Consider the following 22,289-nt stretch of genomic DNA (forward strand, 5'->3'; position numbering starts at 1 on the left):
AAGGTGCTGGGCTTATGAGATAACAGACATAAAAAGCTCTTATCAATTAGCACATGCACTCTAGGTGCTGATTCAGGCTGTGGATCCAATATAGGCTGTTCAGTCTTGTGCTGGTTTTATAATTTGTTGCCTGGTATATAAGAGAAATAATTGTTTGTATTGTTTCATGATTTGCAATCATTTGACTTTAACAGCAGCATTTGTGGTTTCTTATCATTGCATGATATGTTATCTGGATAATGACAGTGACAGGAGTTGCATTTACACCTTGCATGTGTTCTCACCATCAGGATGCTGATTGTATTTATTGGGTGGGCTTGTCACGCTATTCCTAATCCCATCCTGGCCTTTTATGCCGCCCATTCACGGAAAGTCCCAACTCCCATTCAGAATAGTTTTATTGATGAGAGCGAGCGGAACTGGGAAGATGAGGAATGGTGATGTTTTGAACTTGTGAGCAGATTTTATCTCAGGAATGTGTCCCTCCACATATGTTTCTGGTCGGGTAGACAGGAAGGCTTTCCAATCCAAATGTGTTGTGCGAGCATTGGTTTGTTGCATTGACATGCGATCATACCCAGACAGTGAGATTGCGTGTTAATGTCAGGACTGAACAGGACTTGTGAGATATCTTCTTCAGAGGTGTGTCAGTGGGCACATGGACAGGTCTGTCAGCTTCTGCAAAAGCATTCCTGCAAGAAACAAACCTCATTTGGAATCAAGTGAAAGTTTCTGGCATCCAGTAAAATCATCTCTCATAAACAGATTTATTAAATAAACAGAAACTATGAAAATTAGACCTCCAGGCCTCAATAACAGATAATATTGCAAATCAAGTCCAATCATGTTGAAAAGAGTCAAATAATGGAGATCATGTTGTGCTTGAAAATGTCATATTTCTTAGAGGATAATAATGAATAATATCCAGCATCCGACCATAAGCTCTTCAGACTGTGGTGTAAATCTCTTAAATGCAGGTGACCCTTTGAAGGTTTCTCCCCTCACAGTGCTGCCTGTTGATCATTTTTCATCCTGTTATTTTCCTCTTCATGATTTGATCCACTGCCTCTAGAATCTGCTGAAGGACCATTACCTGTGACTTTTCAGAAGGACAAGTGCATTTCCCAGCATGATTGAAACAGTGACTATATTCTATCTTGCCTACATTTGTATGCAAAAGAGAAAAAAAAAGAAGGAGAAAGAGGGGAAGTTTGCTGTTTTACCCTCTGTGTGGTGGATATACATTCTCAGATCTGCAGACTTGTTGCCAGCACCCATCGCTGGCTGCCTCCCTGCAGACTCTGCGGCTAAATCCCCTGACTAATCTCCAATTAAAATGGTGATAGGTGTTTGCCCAACCCAGTACCCACCACTGCTGGCCTGCCCTCCTTCACAACCTGACACTGAGGACTCTCACACACACACACACACACACACACACACACACACACACACACACACACACACACACACACACACACACACACACAGATCTTGTCAGACCATTTCCAAAGTGCAAAGGATTGACCTACTTCACAAACTAATTTCTGCTAACACAAAGGAAGCTTAGCCCAGATTAAGATGGCAGGTTTGAGGATTGACAAGTAGCTGGCATAGGCCAATTATGATTACTGCCTTAACAAAAAGTGGACTGTAGCTAATCCAGTCACTAGGGTGAGTGTTTGGATCTGCTCTGCCCTCAAACTGCTATTTAGCTAATAGAGCTGCCACAGACTGTACGTTGAGAGCTATACATGACAGAGACAGTATCAGGCGCTCTGTGCTGCTCTTGCTCGGCTCTTTAACTGGTAGAATGCCATGTGTGCGCCATATGACTTTGATTTCCCTTTTGATCATATTTTCCTCCCTGAATCTTTGTCAAAACTCCAGAGTCTGATGTTTGGACTGAGGCACTGAACGTAGACTACAGTATAAAAAATAAATTTTCATTAATAATGCAAAAATTTGAATCAGTTAAATGTTTGGAGTCAGTACATTGGGTAGCTTTAATGTCAAACAGCAACAAACAAAATGAAAATGGCAGTATTGGTGTTGATGAATTTGCCTTTTTTAGTTTTTATTTTATTCTACACTTTTTTTCCTTTCCTTTTCTAATTCATGCATTTGTAAACAACAAATCCTTGCTAACCATACCCGAGTCTTCACAGGGTTTGTTCTAACGGATAGTGCTGTCCGTCCCACGTTGTTCTCCTTACAATAGCTGCCATCAGCACAGACTTGCTTACAGTGCTTCTCACTCATTTCCATAACATATGCCATATGTAGATGTGCTTTGTTGCAGTCACATCTGCTATGTGAGAGTGTTCCATGGCTCAACACTGTGCACATTTTAAGACATTATCTTGTGTTTTATTAAGAAATCATGTCAGGAGATCCAGCCAAAATAGAGAATCCAGGCTGTAAATGGGTGCTATTAGTCAGACATCTACTGAAGTTGGCAGTTTTGTTTTGCTGATGCTTGACTCTGAAGACTTTAAGCTGTATCTCCTTTATTCAGCACAAAAAGCCACAGTGCATAATATTCTATTGAGGGGAAACCTACGGTGAGGCGACTAGAAGCAAAGTTTGATGTGGTCAGCATCAACATATTAAAGTGATGAAGCTCTCTAGGGGGTTGGACTTTCATCATGTGCGGCACAGAGCTTTGGCTGTTCGGTGACGTATTCACCGCGCGTAGAGTTCAGGGTGTGAGTCTGTGGTGACCTAAATGTGTGTGTGGGTGTTTGGGGCATGTGGTGTTTTGCTGCGTTTATGGCCTCATTATACCTCAAAAGACGTAATGCGAAACCTCCATGGATATGTTCTAGAACACGCAGAACAGTCCTTAAGAAACTGGAGGTTTTTTTATTGCCACACCAGGCCAGTAGGGGGCACAGAGTGGTAAAGACTTGGAGACAATGGAGAGAGGTGTTCCTGTAGTTAAATTAGTGATAAAAAAGAAGGCAATAAAAATGATAAATGTGAATCCATCTATCCATTTTCCATCGCTTATCCAAGTTCATTTCGGTAAGATATGTAACCCAGAATTCCATCACCCTGGTCAAGCTCTACAACTCCTCAGGGATCCAAAGATGTTCCCTGACCAGGTTGGCTACATAATCCTTCCAGTGTCTTCTAGGTCTCCTCCCATTTGGACGTCCCTGGAACATCTCTCGAAGGAGTCCAAGGCCATCCTGAGTTAGATGCCCGAACCACCTCAATCTGCTACTTTCCATGCAAAGGAGCAGTCTATTCTTCTCTACTCTGAGTTTCCTCCTGACGTCTGCGCTCTCCACCGTGTCCCTAAGGGTGAGTCCTGACATCCTGTGGAGAAAACTCATTTCAGCAGTTTGTATCCTCGACTTCACCTGATTGAGTGGTAAATTGAGAGTTTTGCCTTCAGGCTCAGCTCTCTCTTCACTGCGACAGTTCGATTTTGCGTCCACATCACTGCAGGAGTCTCCCAGATACTAGAGGGAACACTTTTTGGGGCAGCAACTCACTCCCCACCTGGAGAGGACAATCCACGGCAGATAACCATGGCCTCAGATTTAGAGGTGGTGATCCTCATCCTAGTCCTTCTGTCCCTTCACCATTCTGTCCCTTCACCTGTGACTTAACCAGCCATGTGACATTTCCACCAATTAGGCCTATGAAGCGTAGTCTGACAGCAGTTCAAACGTTTCACACACACACAGCTGAATCTCAGCTTTCTGAGCCTTGTGTTAGTCTTGCGTGTGGTCCCACGCAGAATGTAAGCGGACAGTCATCAGCAGCGTTGGCGTGTGCTCACCACATGGGGAAGCTGGAAAGAGGAGCGCGCTTTCATCTTCACCCATGTCTGGAGCCACATGCCTGAATCAAGCAGAGCATCCCTATGTGTGATTAATGCTACAGAGTCTGGGATGTGGCTTCAAAACTCCCATCGGGGGGTCAGTGGAACCTATTTGGCACAGTTAACAACGTGTTGCTGAGGCGGAGGGGGGGCAAAGGATCCAAGAGTCAACATCCTACCCAGCTGTCGGACGCCCTACATTACTCTGCTAATTACAAACTCTGTGAGCTTCCTCTGCACAACATTCCCTGACCACCCCTCCCCCCCCTTCCCACCCACTGCTGTCCCGGCCTCACCTCTGCTTCATCTGCGAGCTCCGCTGCTTAATTACGGGGGGGGGAGTCATCTTAATAGACAAGAGCGAGAATGCAACTTCAAACCCGGCGTCTGACTCCGAGTGCTTATAAAAATCTCTAAATTGGAATCTGCACACCCCACGCACGCGCTCATTAGCTCTGCTACCTTGCATCAACTTGCATTCATTAATCAGCCTCATTGTGAGAAATGCCTCAGTAAACACAGGCTTTCTACGACTTCAAACGGGTGACTTTTTTCCCTCTCTTGATTGTTTAGGCTTACAGACGAAAGCCTTTGTCTGGTGTTGTTGTTTGGGCCGGTACGGCTGTCAGTGTGAAAGCGGAGCTGACCTTTATCTGACAGGTGGTTTCACAGTCTATCTGCTGAGGCTGATAGCCAGTCAGGAGTCTGGATCATCTGGCTGGGCTCTGTGACGTGCCGGGAGTTTTAATGTTCATGACTTGGAGGTGCTCAGACAGTTCATACCTCCACCAAGGCCGAGTCACTCTTTTAAATTATACAGCCAAAACTGTAAGGAATATCCAAAAACAAAACTATTTCTACATCTTCTTGACACAAAATTGTAGAAGATTCAACATGAGTGATAAAGCAAAACCACATCTTTGAGGATTTTTAGCAGCCTTACTAGTCGAGTGCGAATGCTGCAGTGTTATAGGTCAACCGTCGCAGTGTGTCCTCCGCTCTCCCACACTGATTCCCTCTGCTGCCTGACTGAAAAGGGCATCCGACAAGGAATGAAAGAAGACGATGACACACTTTGACGATGCCCCCGCTTAATTAGAGGGCTGAAAGGTAATTGATTGTTTTGGCTTGGCGTTCACGTCAAGGGAGAATAATGTTTACAGTGCCCAAACTACGATACTTAAAAGTGCACTGAGTTTATCCCATCTGCCCACCTCAACCGCCCTCCCCCCCACCTCCACCTCTCCTTATCCAACCTCAAACCACACCCCGGCAAAAAATCCATATAACTGCAGAAATTGCAAGGCAAATGCCTTTGAGCCGCACTGATTAAAAGACCCAGCAACCCCGTTTCAAAGGGAACGTCAACAGTGTTATGAGCACACCGCCTGCAGTGACTCAGCCCAAACTGTTATTACACCTACCTTATGAAGCCGTGCCGTTTCATCTCCCTGTGGTTTTCAGCGATGAGATAAGGCCCGAGATCGCTGAGGAAAGCTAAGTGGCCCTAAAAGCGCCCTTAAGCGGCTATTAAGTATGTACTAATGACCCCAAACACGTCTTTATCAGCATGAAAAAGCCTGATAAACCTGTCTCGTATCTGAAGGGTGAAGCCGTGTTTTGATACAAGGTGCAAAAAGGTTTGTAAATCTGTAGCTGTCAGAAAAAAATGAGAGCACGTTTTCAGAGTAGTTGCAAAATGCAGGTACACCAGGGCCAGCTGGTGTAACACGCGCCTTCAGTTTGTTTACTTTATGCATCTTTATCTTGATAGGTCAAACTAACTACCACTAAATGCTATAATCAGAGTAATCCACCTCCACATGCATTTCCTCTGCGCATACTGCAATCGTGCAATCCACCAAATCCTGTTAATTGTAGGAACGCTTCACTCTGAAAGCAAACGTGCAGAGGAGGAGAGTCCAGATGCTTCATTTCAGAGATAAAATGTTTCAACTCCGACTCTGAGAAAGCACAAACATGGAGGCAGGAGCTCTGTCACGTCCCATATTGTGAGACTAGTAGTATGATTCACTTCACCTCACCTCATTCCTTCCCTTCTTTCCTTCCCACTCCCTTTTCTATCGTCTTCTATGTTTCATTGTTATTCCCTGTAGAGTTTTGCGTCATGTGTACTTTGCCTCTCCAAGTCACTGTTTTAAGTGAACCAAGTAACCACTCTTCTTCTTTCTTTTCTTGCTTGTTTCCCAATTTGTCCATCTTTCTTTCCTCACTTCCTTCCAACTGATCTTGTTTCCCTCGAGGTTCAGCTTTTGGGATTGAATAATTAAACACTGGCAGTAACTCTTTCTAACGATACTTGTAAATGATATTGATAAAACTTCCACTAAAAGGTCAAAGATTAGAATATCTCTTCCTGCACTGTTATAAAGTTGCCCTTCACAGCTTTAAAAACTCTCTGGAGCATTTCCCAAAGCGTCGAGGAGGCAAGCAGTCAAGGTCAGGCACGTATTTGTTGCTCCCTGTTGTTCGATTAATTATACCGCTTCACCAAATGTCCTCATTTGATTGAAAATCGCTTCAGGTAATGTTCAAAGAGTGAATTATCCTGTGACTGGGAAGCAACCCAATCGACACGGTATCTCCTCTGCGAATGTTAAGGACGAGTATGGAAGGATATATACAGGGAGAAGAGAAGGTTAAAGCAGTGAGTGGACATGAGAGAGAGAGAGAGAGAGAAAGGGGAAGGCACGGGCCAAAATGAAAGAAGAGAGGAGCCATTGTGCATGTGAGCAGACCTCCTCAGACTTAATTACCTCTCATCCATTTTCATTCAGCCCTTGCACGGTAAGGATGGGGGATGGGGGGTGGGGGGTGGGGGGTACAGGCTGTGCTGGATAAACAGGACTAATGAAGATGTGTTATTCATGGATAAATTAAACTGAAAAAGTAGTTTAATAAGTCATACAGAGGGGATTTCAACTACTGGAGACAAAAAACAAGTCTCTCAGCTTTCTGTCCAGTGCTGAAGACTTAACCCAATCTGAAGGGTTTGGAAATGTCGTGGTAGAGATCTGAGCCTCTTTGTCTTTCCTCAGAGGCTCAACAGATGTTGGCAATTTATTTTTTTATTACTTTTTGTTATCTACAACGCCGCCGTCTGAGCCGCATAAACGTGGTCACCTAGTGGCATTTTCACAAAGACGATGAAAGTGCACAATAATTGTTTAAAAGCATGTGAATTGCAGCATATTTAGACCATTTGGACAAGAACATTGCCACTGTTACATAATGTATACAATTCAAATCCTCTATCATCCAAAACTGTTTTTTCATTTGGTGCATCACTCGAACCTTTTAATAGAGTGATCGAAGCTGGCGAGGTGTCATTGCACGTTCCTTGCACAGGGTAACCGCAAAGTTGAAATTCTGTTCTAGGAATTGTAATTCACTCTTGCAAAATCACATTCTATTTCCAGACGGCAACACATGGAACCCTGATACAAAGTCTGAGGCTGTGTCCCCGAATACTGACGTAACAACGAGGTAAGAGGGAGCTCGACTCCACTTTCCTGCCAAGGTGTGTGTGTGTGTGTGTGTGTGTGTGTGTGTGTGTGTGTGTGTGTGTGTGTGTGTGTGTGTGTGTGTGTGTGTGTGTGTGTGTGTGTGTGTGTGTGTGTGTGTGTGTGTGTGTGTGTGTGTGTGTGTGTGTGTGTGTGTGTGTGTGTGTGAGAGACAGAAGCTCCAATCTGGTATGAATATGTTTTGTAAGTGGTACAACTTTTCTATCCACATACCTGCATGACTCTTGTTGTTTGCAATTATAATGGAATTGCGTTGAAGTAACAAGGACTTCAAACAGGAAAAGGCTGCCAATGTGAAGCTTAGATGATGCAAACAACTTTGATAATTTGATGTCTAAAAGCTCTGGAAATACAGAAAAAAATGTTGACTATTTGTCGTCTCTTTCTCTTTAGGCCAGACATCACGGCTGCGACAAAACAGAGTCTGTCTGGGTTTGTTCAGCCTTGTTGGAGGTCAGACCACTTGGAAGTTGATTTTATACACAATTTAACTTATTTCATCAGTCAAACACACTCAGGGCCGACAACCTTGAGTCACACAAGTGTTTCAAAAAGTAGTTTTAGTATTTTGTCATTCATTTTTAGCAGGTGAGTCAACTTTTGACTGTGTTTAAATGGTGACTATCAATTAGACCTGATGTTACTTCTCGCGTCATTGCTGTGTTGACACGTCAGTCATAAGTTATAATTAAAGTGCAGGTTTAGATATTCTCAGACGTTATCCTTGTGTGCTTGTCTATGCCGTGCGTACAGGCATTTGTGTATCTGTAAGGGTGAGTCAGGGCTGCTGCATTTGTTGCCAAGCGACAGTGGCATGAAGGTACATTGTTGTTTTCACAGTCAGGCACACATGCAGACTGCCCACGTGAAAAGCTCGACTTTAGCTGGTTCAGCCAAGCTCAGCATAAGCTCAAGGCACCCTGAGGATTCGCTGTGTTGATGGTTTGAGCCATCAGCAGTGTGTTCTGGGGGGGATCAGACCCATTTCCTGGCAAACAGGAAATTCAACTTCCTGTCCTGATTAATGGGGCGACTGTTGGATCACACAGGGGCACTGAGGGGCCTCCCTCACACAGAGCGCCCACATTTCACCTTCAGTGTCAACATTTTCCTTTGCGTTCCTGCTCGGGGAATGCTGAAAATATATTGTGACTAACATATATCCCGCAATGGGGTAGATAATATCTTAAACAGCTTGTTACTGCGTTACAGCAAGGAATGCCCGTGTATTTCACAACTTTCCCCTCCACCTCGTGTATGCATTTTGTTTGTGCAGCATGAAGGTCAGAAGCCAGTAAAACTGGTGTTTCTCAGCCTCCTGTCACCAATCAGGAGTTGTTTCAGGGTGAAGAATGTCAACAATGAACAGAGCTGGACTCCTCAAAGCAGCAGGAATGCGGCGAGCGGCCGTGTGCTCTGCAGTCACTCACTGATGGGATGTTAGACTTGTTACAAACCAGGGAACGTCAGGCTAGCGGGAGGGAGGGGGGGTTCTCTGTTAAAAAGTGCGAGCATGAGGGGGCGTAGGAAGTGAGAGGAGAGGGAGCGAGGAGGAGAATAGCGAGAGGTGCTTTTTAAGATTTCATGTTCTCCGTCAGCCCCCACAGTTTGCAGATAAAGGTTGCCGTTGCCAAGGTGACTCGACAGAGAAAGGGAAAGTATCTCCCTGTGTTTTGCCTGTTCTTGTGCAGGAAGCTCAGGAGCCAGAGGCACAGATAAGATGATTTGAGTCCCTCCTCCACAGAACAAAAGCTGTACGCATGATATACTGCCTTACATACCTCGGGACACTTTTAGCCGCTGCATTCACTCTAAAGCTGCTTAAATATGTGAAATATGCAGTAATGAGAGCCGCCATGTTCTGTGCTGAAGTGAGTTCATTATACTCAACTTTACCTTATGAATAAATGTTAACTTTTTTCCTTCATTCATATCAAGAAAAATACTTTTTAACCAGTAATGCAAATGAAGACAAAGAGGCAACACTTTACAGTCAAGAGGAAAAAACTCTTATGTTTATTAGCCATGAATTTCACATTGTGAAAAGAATCACATGTACAAAATAATGCCATTAAAAAATAGAAATAAAACTTTAACGTGATGACAAAAGAATGAAAAGTACGCACATTGACAGCCATTTCTGTCTGAATTTACATTATTAAGTGAACCAGATTCTGTATGACTCCAATCTGAGTCAGCTGGATTTTCAGATAAAGCGAGACAAGGAGGCGGGGGAGGGAGAGGGGAGGGGGATTTGGGGCAGAGTAGCAGTCGGGAAATGCCACTTAGCAATTAGGTGCAAATTGAACGGGTATTCATTACGGACTGTTACCAGGGCAACTTGTATTCTATGAGAAAGCGATCCTGTTATCTGATTGGTGGAGTCAGCGGCTCAGTGAGCTGCTAGGTCACCACCAAGGAGCTGACAGGGTCCCTATAGAGATCCTAAAATTTGCGTTGGACTTTAAAAGGTCCACCAATTTATCTGATTTAAGACTGAATAAGGAACAAATGATTTTAAAGTATATACATTTCCCACCAAAACATGACCTCTTACATCGAAATACCAATAACATTCAATGTAAAAAAAGCCAATGTTCAGGTCATTTAGACAGACATACAGTCAAAAACATTAATCAGAGGTACGAAGTATTCAATATGCAAGTGTTTAAGACATTATTTCTTTTTTTGGTTGTTAGGAACTTGTAGTGTTTTTTTCTTTTTTTGTCTGTGTGAGCTTTACTGACACTATGGTAAAAAGCACTGCGGTGTCTTGCCCTTATCAATGCACAGCGTAAGGTTAAGAAAGATAATTCGTTAAATCCATTAACGCTGAAGAAGAAGAAGAAGACCGAGCCCTCAGGGCTTCAGGGTGAAACACCCTGAGGAGCTACGTAAGCACTGGCAACAGTCCTCCAGCTGTCCTGAGGACAGCTGCGCAGACATTCTTAACTGTGTCAGGGCTACACTGTGATGTCCCCGATACATGCCGGGTCACATCCCCGCACCATTCCTGCAGCCTTATCGTGTAAATGCTTCTTAACTCGTTTTGTTGTTACAGTTTGGGGCAGATTTAAGGCAGGCTCCGATGGAATTGAAGGAGAATTTATCCTAAGTAAAACTCATATTTCTTGTCAGCCCAGTCTTCTTATCTGTGCAGTGACCCTGTGGCCTGACTGCCTCTCACCACCTGTAATCTGAGCCATTCTTCCTCATCCAGCCCCACTCTGACATTACCAAAAACCCTGGGAGACCTCTGTCCCTTTTAAAAAAACAAGTTCCTCTTGTGGGGGGTGGGGGGGTGGGGGGGGGGCTGTGTGGAGCGGGAGCCTGAACTGTGCAAAATGCAGCCCAACCAAGATCAAATCAAACACAACACCTGGCCATGCATGACATACCATAAACAGACATTCACATATGAATGCAGGCAGAGAAAAATAAATAGGATTAAACATATTAATATAAAGTAATGGTCATAAATTAAGACTTAGGAAGTACACTGCAGCAAGTTTAAGAAGATACTGACTTATTCTCAGATTAGGTTATGGTGATTTCTGTGACCATAGAGAGGTTCATGCCGATTTTACTGAATCACTATGAGTGAGCATGCTCTACAAAGGGTTCAGCTATGACTCAGCGAGCGAGCGAGCCATTGTTTTTAATCAGGAAAACACAAGCACAGCCAGTCCTTTACAGCATTAAGTGTTCAGCTGGATGTGACGGTGAGTTCTGGCTGAAAGCGCTGAATCCAGACTGTGTGAGCGCTGCCCGTGTGTATGCTGGGGTGAGGCAACTCTGCGGGCGTTAATGCGTAGCTACAAAACAGCAAGCATGTAAAGGTCGCGACCCAGAGGCACCTCGACCCCGTGCGGCCCAGAGCGCTCCTTAGGCTCAGCTGGTGCTGCTCATCAACACATTGTGACTTGTAGTGACAGCAAAGCCTCCATTCATAAGCAGAACTCGCTGTTAAAAGAACATTTCAACAAAAACAAGATACAAGGGGTAATAGTGGAGCTTTGCAGGTGGAGAGGGGAGATCTGCTCCTTTGTTGTGCCATCATGGATCAGCCGGATTCAGTCTCATTCTTTAGCACGTCGATCATCGCTTTCTCCCTCCCTCAGTGTAAATAATATATCCTTCAAGCTATACATTGAAGTGAAAGAGTTTCTTTTTTTAAATCATACTGAAAATCATCAATGCAGATCTTCACAAGCCTGTCGTGAATAAATGGGAGGCTGATATGTTTGTGGTCCTGCTTATAGCAGTCGGTCTGAAAAGCACAAATCTGATGGGCCAATTGTACACGGAGCTCGGAGTTTGCGCTTCCGAGAACAAGCAGCAGTTTGTTTGGTTTGTTTGCATGAGCGGCGTCCCAGCTTCCTTCTCTGGAATGACGGATGACATCACTCTGGGGAAAATGTCTCTGCAACGACAATACAGCTGTGGGGGTTCGGCGCGTCTGTACATTTGCGACATCGAAAATGAATGCAGGTGACTGTACATCACTGTTCACGTTCTCCCTTTTTTTCAGAGGGAGAATATGTGTGCTTCTTCACAGTTGGAGTCCAGTGGATGATGCAAAACAGGGAAATCTGCGGAAGAGAAAAGAATCACTGTTAAAAAGATGTACGGACACAAACCCAGAGGTTCCAGAATATCACTCTTTTCTTATTTGAAATATTGTGCATACAAAACCAATCAAAAACTGAGAATATGACATAGCAGGTGTCAGGCACAAGACTCCAACATCACCTCCTTAATCCTTAATTTGCTTCTGTCTCTACAGACATCGATAATGAAAACAACATCCAGCATACAGCAGCTCAGTTCAATGCAACAGCTCTGCCACTATGTCAGAGAGGTGTTAATTCCATTCCATTTGGTACTTTTGAAGCCATTGTTTGTGGTCATGTCGTATAGGATTCCATTTTTGGCGGTACGGTCCAATATCACCTCCGCTGTAATCTAACACGCCGGCATTACAAACTGCAGCCTGACAAATTACCATAGAGTTTAATCAACACTTCCCCAAACACAGTTTCAATACAAACCTTACACTATAAGCTTCACAAAGGTTGGATTTGTTGCAGTGTTGTTATGTCTGACTAAACTAATGGGATTCGGTAAATCTTATCCACTTGTTCCATTTTCACAACACAGTTTGGCCTTTGTCCAGTTTTTTTTCCTTTCTCTCTCTCCATCCTGCTACGCTTTTCATATCACACTGGTTTGTACTCTCAAAATGTCATCCTGACCTTTTCCATTTTGAAAGCTTCTACTTAATATATACGTATATCTATCCACCACTTATTGTTGCAGGCCCTGGCAGCCCTCTATAATGTGAATGCAATAGCCATTTTAAACAACCTCAGCCCCGCTCTCTTTCTCTCTATATGGGAGGAAGGTCTCTCCCTGGCTGCTGTTGCTGGAGGACATACATGTGATGAATGAATAACTAACCGCTGAAGAGCACTTTCCAGCCAGTAGCATTTTCGCTTGAAGGAATGGCTTGTTACTGACAAAAACCTGGATGTTGTAATGATTGTCTCTTATGAGGCAATTCAAACCTGGCAACTGTGTTAGATTCCAGTTGGTTTCAGGCCAGCAAGGTAGAAAGATACATATATAGCACAAATTTAGTATCTCTTCACAGCCAAAGGTAGTCTGAGGGGAAAAACAAGAAGCCTGTGTGTGAATGCATGTGTGCAAACTGATGTTTCTCTTTTCACATTGCACAAATGTCATACACATTTGTCATTCATTTAACTGGAAACCATTTAAAGTGCCAAACTGGAAAGGAAATAGAATACCACATGAAGCTGATCAAGTTACTGAGGTCCAGCGTTTGCAGAGTTTGCCTCATTTGTAGTAGCACCGTGTTCAGTCAGTCCGATTGATTGGAAAACTCTGCATTGATTTATGTTGATTAACCAATTTGCAAAGTATCAACCTAGTGATATAAGAAAGATGCACCTTCCCAATTCAAAACCACAGGAAGGGGTTTAAATATAACATGTCCTGCTGTAAAAGCCTACACTTCACTTAGGTGTAACACATTTCTACATGGATTCCAAGCCCAGTGCCATAACCGATCACAATGTAATCCAAGTGACTGTGCAATTATGAATGATTTACTGAAGGTGTGTCATCAGGAGTGGCATCATTTGCTCGGTCATCAGATCCACTTTCGTGATGATCTTTTCTAATATTGTTGAAGTGAATACCTGGCAGGTATTCAGCTAAACATATTTCTATATTTTGTTGTTTTCTGTCAATGATGGCCCCGTTACACTCTTTATGTTAGGATGCACTTTCCGGAAAAGACAATCTTGAAAGGGGACTCAGACAGGTTTGAAGAGTTCCCCTGGGAAAAACTGTGAGAGAACTTTTTGTTCTCACAGCTACAGTCTTCTACTGTGAGGTCTAACATACCTCCTTTCATTCCTAAACAGTCAGTCTTCTTTTCCATTCCTCCACATTTTGTCTTTTCACTGTGCTCAGCGAGTAAGCTGCCAGTTGCCATGACAGACAGGCACACAAAAAACAAATTCTGTATTAAATTAGAGGCGAGATTATCTCCTTCACCAAACATTATGTTGCCTTGGCTTCAAGACAGTGACAGTTCAAACCCTTAGACCAAGTCCCTTCCTCTCAGAGAGGAGTTACTAAAAAGAGAATAATAAGTCAAAAACCTTTTTATCATGAGAGGGGAGGAACATCAATACTACAGCAGAGAGGGTTTCCTCACCCTCTCTCACTGTCTTTAAGATTTAAAGGCAGGCAGCCCTTTCGATATGAATGTGAAAATGAAAAAGCGCTGCTTATGATGGTATGTGCACAGGGTGTGTGAGGGGGCAGTTGTCTTGGGTTACTGTTAGTTTACTGTGATGTGAGGCCCAGAGACAGTAGTATTACAGCCCCCAGTCTGCAGAATGATCAGGTTTGCCAGCTGACTAGCCATGCTCTACATACGCCTGGCCGGTTTATCATCAGAGGAGAGCGAGGTTAGAAGGAGGCCAAGGAGATGTGATAGAAGGTGCAGGAGACTGCTGAGTTCAACAGTACATTTCCACCACCAAGAGAGCGACTATCAAGGATGAGGTGTGTGTTTAAGTGCTGGGATTGGGGGCAGGGTTGATGTTCTCCCCTCCCCTGTTACCACTTGTCCCAGCCGCCTCTTGTTGTAACAGATGATGAATAGTTCTCCACACTGCGCGATTGCGGGCCGCCTCCCTCTCGCCTGGCGCGAGACCATAACCTCATCAAAGGGAGGCGAATGAGAGGATTAGCCTCACCAGGATGTTGTAGCCTGCTGGTGTGTGGCTTGTTTAATTGGCAGACCCCTTTCCCCTCTTAGAGAGAGAGAGAGAGATTTCCCCCACAGGAACAATAAAAGTATCCTATTCTCTTTCAATTACCCTCTCTGTCCTTCGCCCCATCCGCACACAGCCTCATAACTCACTTAACTAACACACACAATTGCCTATCAGTCCCCTTACCACTCCATCACCCCTCCCCCTATCCTAGATCTTCCCCCTCTCTTCCCCTGAGGAGACGATCCTGTCGCAGTCTCTGTCAATCCAAACGGCAAAAATCCATAGAAAGCATAAAAGTTCAATATCTAAAAATGCAAATAGCCTGGAATTGATTTTTAACTGTCAAAACCTTTGTGTATCTGTGTAAATTTGTTTGCATAGTTGTTCTAGCTTCATTGGCGTTGGTCAGTGAGAATTCAATCCTTTGTGGCTCTGAAGCTACACCAGATGATTGGAAAATAATGAGCATTTAAATCGATGGAGAAGTCGATTATGGCGTAGGAGTTGTATCAGAAGTTTATATGGGGGTTCTAAATCCTTCTGTTCAAGCTGTGAAAAGTGGCCAACATTGGAATCCATTGGAACTGACTGAATTCACGCTGACCAAAGCTGCTTCTCTTGAGCGGTGAAGAACAATGCTTACAAAGCTCCTTCCAATCGTTGATTCTCAAAAAGGGGCTTTGTGTGGTGTGTTAGTTGAGAATAGAAACAGGCACGAGACAGTCAAGTTGCAAATTCACCTTACCTCATGAAAAGGGTTGGTTAAAGGGTTCAGGGCTCAGGCGGGAAGATGTTTCCAGGTGCTGACGAAAGCAGTTGGAATGAGGGAGTACGGCACAGTAGTGATGCTGTTCCACGCATCCAACGTGGGGTCGTAGCAGTCCAGAGTTTTACACCGCTGCGTGCCAAAGTAACCGCCCACCACGTACAGTTTGTTCCCCGATGCCACCGCCTGGCAGCTCATTCGCTTGGCTGTCACATCGCCCACTTTAGTCCACTGGTAGGTCTCGCTGCTAAACTTATAAGCTGAGCACGCTGAGAACTCTGTGTCCCCTCCCATGACAAAGATCTGGTTGCCAAGTACTGCGGCAGCTGTGTAGCGCCACGGCTGCGGGCAGGATGCGGGTACAGTCCATCTGTTCTCCTGCGGATCATAGCACTGCACCTTGGGCAGCTTGTCGTGAGTGACGCTGGTTCCTCCAAAGGCAAACAGCTTGAGTTTGACGCTGACCACTGCCGCGTTGCTCACACCCTCTCTCAGAGGAGCCACCATGGTCCACTTGTTGGCCACCGGGTCAAACTGCTCGACTTGTTTGAGTGACACAGACGGAGAGGCTGGGAGGCAGCCGGTCGCTGCCGTGTGGCCTCCCACCACATACAGGCAGTGTTTCAGCTCAGCAGAGCCATGGCCAAACCTGGCGATGAGCATTGGTGCTGCCTTGGACCATTCTTCATGTACGGTATCGTAGACCCATACATCTTTGGACACACCATTCTCTGAACCTCTCCCACCTGTGATGTACACCTTGCATCCGATGGCACAGGCGCTAAACTCCTTCCTGGGGCTGGGGATGTCTGCTTTGGGGATGATCTCTTTGGCTTTCTGGTCCACCAGGTACAGCTTGTCACACATGAAAGTCTGTCCTCCCAACAGAAAGAGTGCATGGCTGGTTTTTCTCGGTCGGGCACATGGGCTGTTAACTACGCCGTCGTTCTGCAGGATCTTCAGCTTACAGCGGATGGCCTCATCCACTAGCTCCTTGCTCTTGGGCTGTGCATTGATCAGCTCTTCTGTTGAGACGTTCTCCATGAGAAAGATGGCAGGCAGCAGAGCCAGGCGGACTGTTCTCAGGAGCTCTGGAAGGTGGCAGTGCCTCCTTTCCAGGTCATAGTTGATCCAGTTCAGGGCGGCTTCATAAACCAGTCTCTCATCTTCTGTCTCCAGCTCCTCGTGTGACAAAAGCTGCACCACCATGTCTTTGGGCAACTGAAGGAAGTCCTCTGTCTTGCAAATGGCAGGAAAGTTGCTGAGGCACATGCCCCAGGAGAGCTCTGACAGCTTGGTACACTGATGGGCATCAGACAGCAAAAGCATGCCGAGACAGTTAGACGGGTGAAGGTTTCTCTCTAGAAATTCAGCACAGGCGTCACGGATGTCCTGAAACTCCAGCATGTCCCCAGCTTCCAAGAGGGACTCTGCATTTTCCTCGTTGATGACCACACGGGAAGAGTATGCATAATCCAGCAGGAGTTCCAAAACCTCGGGGTGAATGGAGTCACGAAAGTTGACCTCGCTGGCCTGACTCTCCCTCAGCCCGCCGCTGAACATGGCCTCAAAGTAGCGGCTGCAGGCGGCTAGCACAGCACGATGGCAGGGGAAAGAGCGGCTGCCGGCGTGAAGGAGGACATCTGTGAATAGCCTTTGCTGCCGCAGAGAGTTGAGGTGCATGAGGACACTGTCGGCATAGGACGACTTGTGGAAAAGGTAGATGTTCATGGAGCCGGTGCTGGCGCGGGACTTTCTGTTCTCATGGACGCACACGGACATTTTCATTGAATCCTGAAAAAGAAACAAGAGGGAAATTCTCTTTTAATAACTTCTGATTATTTCAAATGCATATCCATATCCAACTGCTCATCAATCATCAGTTTGATATTAAAGAGATTCATGACTATGAAATGCCCTGGGCAACCTTTTTTAATACTTATTTGTGAATTCAGGTTCATGTTTAATTGTTTTGCCTGTCTGAACAGGAATCTCCACTACCTCTAACATCTAGAATGTGTCTAGAATATGTCCTTCATTTTCCTCTAGTAAGAAGTTTCAAATGATTCTTGAAATTAATGACGGGATTTTCAGAAGTTAGATGAAATAGGAAAAATCAGGCAACTGTCAATAGTGAGAAAATATTTCCAATACTCGTCATTATAATGAGTTTCCCGCAAAGAGGACGTAAGCCTTTAAGCACGAGTTTGTTGTTGTCAAGTGACAGCTTCAGCACAGAAATGAGACCATTTGCATCTTATAGCAATGTCCACCTCCAGCTCCATACCTGAGCTGTCCCTACCTTATGAGAACTCTTTCCTTCTCTAATGATCCTGCATGACTCCCATGTATTTGGCTTTTCACAAGCACGTTGTATGATTGCATGATCTCCGATTGTCACCATAGCCCGGCAGTGGTAAAGGTCAAGTGTATATTAACACAGAGAGCGAAAGACTTTCCCCTTTTACCCTGAGAGGCACTGATCCCCCTCTTGTAGAGATACCGCCATTTCCCAGCAAGAATCCCACTAAAGAGACAATAGAAAGAGACAGCAGGACCCTTTTAAGCCTCCTAGAAATGCACAGAATTTACTCTGCTCCTTCCAATCCACAGCCTCTTTCTGCTGTGTCCTTCCTGTGTCCCCCGCTTTGAGGTCTCACATTCATTCCCACATGTCAAGTTGCCTCCTGCAATCTATTTCTAAAGACGCTAGAACATTCACTGCTGTCAAGATTCCCAACCAGATTTATTAAATTTGCCGGCCACTGGCTCATAGTTTCCAGGTGTCTTAAACCACATTAAGGAGTCGAGGAAAATCTCTTAATCTTCACAACCGTATCAAGATGTTTCTTCTTCTTTTCTTTGCTTCCGGACACACAAGTTAGTCTTACCTCCCAAACAATGCCACCTTTTAATGTTTGTCCACTCAGAAACTACTGGGAGATACTCTAGTGTACTATGATGACTGCGACTCTGATAGAAAGTACTTACAAGATTGCGCAATTTGATTTAAAGTCCTTACGCCCCGTTATTTGAATAGCTATGTTTTATCTGTTCTTAATTCACGTCTAATCTCGAAGCTCAATTTGGTATCTAGAGTATGTGCTTGATTTAATCTGCTAGAAGTTTTCCAAACTCACACTGATATAAATGAATAGTGACAAAACGTATCGTAATGTCTCCTGTCTGTGGATGATTCTTCTGCCTTTTAGATACAATCTAGTCCTTCAAGTGTAAGTTTTCCCTTTTCTTTACATATGAGAGGATGGGCCCCACACAAATACTCTCCCTCATCAGATTTAATTAGGATGATAATTTACACTATTACAACACTGCTAGACAACTAACCTTGGTTCTACAGGAATGATTGCATTCCAGCACTGATAAAACTGGCAACTCTTTGACTTTCTTGGCCCCTGGCTCAACAAAAGTGTCTATTCTTGCACCTGCACACACACACACATATCACAACTCTTCTTCTTCACTTCTAAATGGAACTTTGTGCCTTGATTTGAATAAGTAAATTGAGGGTGGTTGGGATATGGTAATAACATAATATGGGTGTTAATCATTTTCCATTAGATTAAATATGTTGCATCATTAACTTTTCTCTCTGGATTTTCGTCAAACACACAACGAGAGCAGAGGAAGTCTATCACGCAGGATTAACAACTTGAGATATCACCACTGATCGCTCACACGGACTCAGCAAACTCAGCATTTAATGAGACTATTATCCAGATCTGAAGCGGAGCACTTGGTAGCCACTTCAATTTCAATTAGTGCAATTTGCTGGGGCAACTCAGTTTGACACGATCGAGCGGTGGAGATCGAGAAAGAAATCCACAGATGGTAATATTTGGATTTTTATGGCGCCGCTTGGCTAATGTTTATGTTCCCATGTAAAAAGAGAGACATCGTAGTTAAATCAATCGGAAAACATTACCAATGGCAGTTACCAGAAACCATGGCACAAGGGAAATAGAGTTTCAGCAAGTAATCACATAATCAATTCTTTTAATGTTTTTATTGAACACCCAAGGCAAATCATTTCAAGATGCTGTAAGATACTGTCCAATATGACTCATTTATATTCATGAATCTGCTACTGTTCCTTTGTTAAACAACCTCATCTGTGTAGTTATGAGCGATCAAGGAAATTTGACAAAAAAACAAAAACATTCATATCCTGATATCTTTGCTATTTTCACTATGTATAGCTATAAATGCTTTAAAGTGAAGTAAGTGTTCTTCAGTGCATTCTTAGTTTTACCCCACACAGCTGGTTTTGCTTCTTCTGTCTGATCAGAGCACTTTTTTAGGTTGACGTTGCGTGCAGCTATGCAGGGAATTTGCTCAGGTCAGCAAACTTAAACCTATATATATATAAAAAATGATAAATATGTAAATTGTTCTGCCTGAACAGGTGCAACAGACTAAGAGAGTCCAGCAGAGATCAAGCATGATGTGCACACATCCACAAGAGAAAAGGTCTTACCAACCAAAACAATGAAAACATGCGTGGGCTCGACGGCCGCAACCAAGGCAAGACGAAACTCTAATTTCCGTAACTATCATACTAACCCCTTAACTCAACTTAGTCATTGGAATGTTAAATGGCGCTTTGATTAAGTGAGTGCGTCACCTTTCAAGCTTTCAATTTTTGTGTCATCAACTATAAAAGGAACTTAAAGCAAAGTCGTGTTTCTACTTTCTGCAGTCTGACTGTGACCAACATGTTTCAAATCAACAAATGTCACAACTCTGTAAGTTGCCATCATCAGACACAGAGCAACATTATCCACCCATTGGAATCCTGTTTCATTCCACCAATGTTATGTCTCCATTTCACACTAATTTTAAAGAATGCTGCAGAGTTCTATTACTTCGTTGTTTCTTTGCCATGATGAGCAACTCTCACATTACATGACCTGTGTTGTCAATACTGGCTTATGTCTGTCCGATGTATGTAAACTGGACACATGTCAGTCATGAACCTTCTTTAATCAAATGGCTACATTAATCTAAATGTTCGTGGTAATCGGGTTACAGCTGCAGACTGAGTGCTACAAACAGCCGTGAAATTCCTGGGGAGACATTGAGTGTCTCGTGTTTCAAATCATTTTAACTTTGAAGGTTGTTCTTCTGAAACTTTTAAGGGTTATGATAATGTTGCCAACTTTGTGACAAAACTCAAATCAGAGCAGCTAGTCTGTTAACACCAAACCAGACAAGACATTGTGCTTTTTTAAGTGTTTCACCCTGGCTCATACATGAAATTCGGGCTGAATTCCAAATGACATTGGCTGGTGTAAGATAACATTTCCCTGTTCCAAAGTCTATCTCAAAGGCAAAACACCATCCCAATGTTTGCATTTGACTATATCATTTGCATATCTTATTTACTTACTTGTATACGCACTTCCTTATTTTACCATTTGTCTCTGCTTAGAGGTCACCGTACAATAGACAACTGGAAAGCCTCCGCACAGCATTGACCAACTGCTACGATTATGCTCAACAATCTGTGCTTTAATATTCCTTCAGTCGGGTTTGTTTCCCCGTCTGTTGTAGTATCACACAATCACACCAAAGTGCCCTGAGAGGAAAAGAGGTTGTTGTCATCCTCAGACAAACATACACACACACACATTTATACACATACTCTCACACACACAGGAAAGACATGCACCGCCTCTGGAGTGTATCTAAGTCCCGGCTGGCTAGAATCTGCTTAAAATCATTGCCAGGTGTTCACAGTCGACCATGGACTCAGGAAGAAGGATGGGAGGGAGAGCCTTTGAAAAGTAAACAGCAGCATATATGGGGCCCGTTATATACTGTACATCTGCCATTATAGGGGGGTGGGCGTGTGGGTGTGAGGGGGTGACAAGACTCAAGACAACCAGATACAACATTAGTATAGACCCGCACGTCTGGATCAATCTTTAATTTGGAAGAACCACGCAGCTCCTCCATAGGCAGCTGTCTGTCCTCGAGTGTGTTCAAACCACAGCCATGCTCCTGGAGATGTATGACCAGTTAACACCATTAAAGACGCGCCAGCAAAGTCGGGAGCCTGTCACACCTGATGCCTTCCTTTAAACCCACTTAAAAACCCCTCAACGCATTTGGCGGTTTGCAATCGAAAACACACAGAGGAGATCACAATGGAAACATGAACCTAACGACACTGAGATGCAATCAGATCAATCGATGCACGTTCGAATACATCTTTTGTTCTGATGAAACATTCAGATCGGAATACGTACATGAATAAAAATTGAAAGTGTCAACTGTACCTCTTCGGGGGAAAGTAGGAGTTCAATTCTGCCCGCAGTATCCTTCGAACATGCCACTTGTGACAGAGCCACGATGCGCTTTCAGAGTGTAACTCCTTATTCCCGAAAAATGCCGACCGGTGATCGCGTCGTTTCTCCTCGGATCACTCGCTACACTCGGGCTCCCATCAAACGAGGTTATGGAGAGTATGTGTGTGTGTGTGTGTGTGTGTGTGTGTGTGTGTGTGTGTCGGTGCTTCGCGCAGGTGGACGCGGGGCTGCTGTTGCTGCTGCTGGGTGTGTAGAGAAGCTCCTCCGCCGGCGATGCTGGGATCTTCTCTGACTGTTCTCCTCCTGCACTCCGCGTCCTCACACGCTTTAGAATCGATGGGTGTGTTTACTGTGGAGTAGAGGGAGAAGGGGGGGAGGAGGGGGAGGGCCGCAGCCGCGTGGAAGAGACGGAGTGGGAGGAGTCTCCGCCGGGGGGGAGCTGAGGAGACACACACACACATACACACAGACACAGCAGGAGATACCCAAACCCCC

General features: G+C 44.4%; 1 protein-coding gene across 1 annotated transcript; it reads right to left on the bottom strand.

Moving 5' to 3' along the window:
* Window positions 1-9,366: 9,366 nt before the first annotated feature.
* On the bottom strand, window positions 9,367-22,127 carry enc1 (ectodermal-neural cortex 1). The gene is made up of 3 exons (XM_076163941.1): window positions 21,765-22,127; window positions 15,442-17,256; window positions 9,367-11,972 (listed from the first exon to the last, which is right to left on the bottom strand). The coding sequence occupies exon 2, from the start codon at window positions 17,248-17,250 to the stop codon at window positions 15,475-15,477; it is 1,776 nt and encodes a 591-aa protein (XP_076020056.1). The 5' UTR covers window positions 17,251-17,256; window positions 21,765-22,127; the 3' UTR covers window positions 9,367-11,972; window positions 15,442-15,474.
* Between the last annotated feature and the right edge of the window lie 162 nt (window positions 22,128-22,289).

This window comes from Genypterus blacodes, unplaced genomic scaffold (assembly GCF_046128005.1).
Source record: "Genypterus blacodes isolate CSIRO-AG114 ecotype Tasmania unplaced genomic scaffold, CSIRO-AGI_Gbla_v1 ptg000133l_1, whole genome shotgun sequence".
Lineage (NCBI taxonomy): Eukaryota > Metazoa > Chordata > Actinopteri > Ophidiiformes > Ophidiidae > Genypterus > Genypterus blacodes.

Coding starts and splice junctions, on each gene's coding strand:
- enc1 (XM_076163941.1), bottom strand. CDS start 17,250: ATGAAAATGTCCGTGTGCGTCCATGAGAACAGAAAGTCCCGCGCCAGC.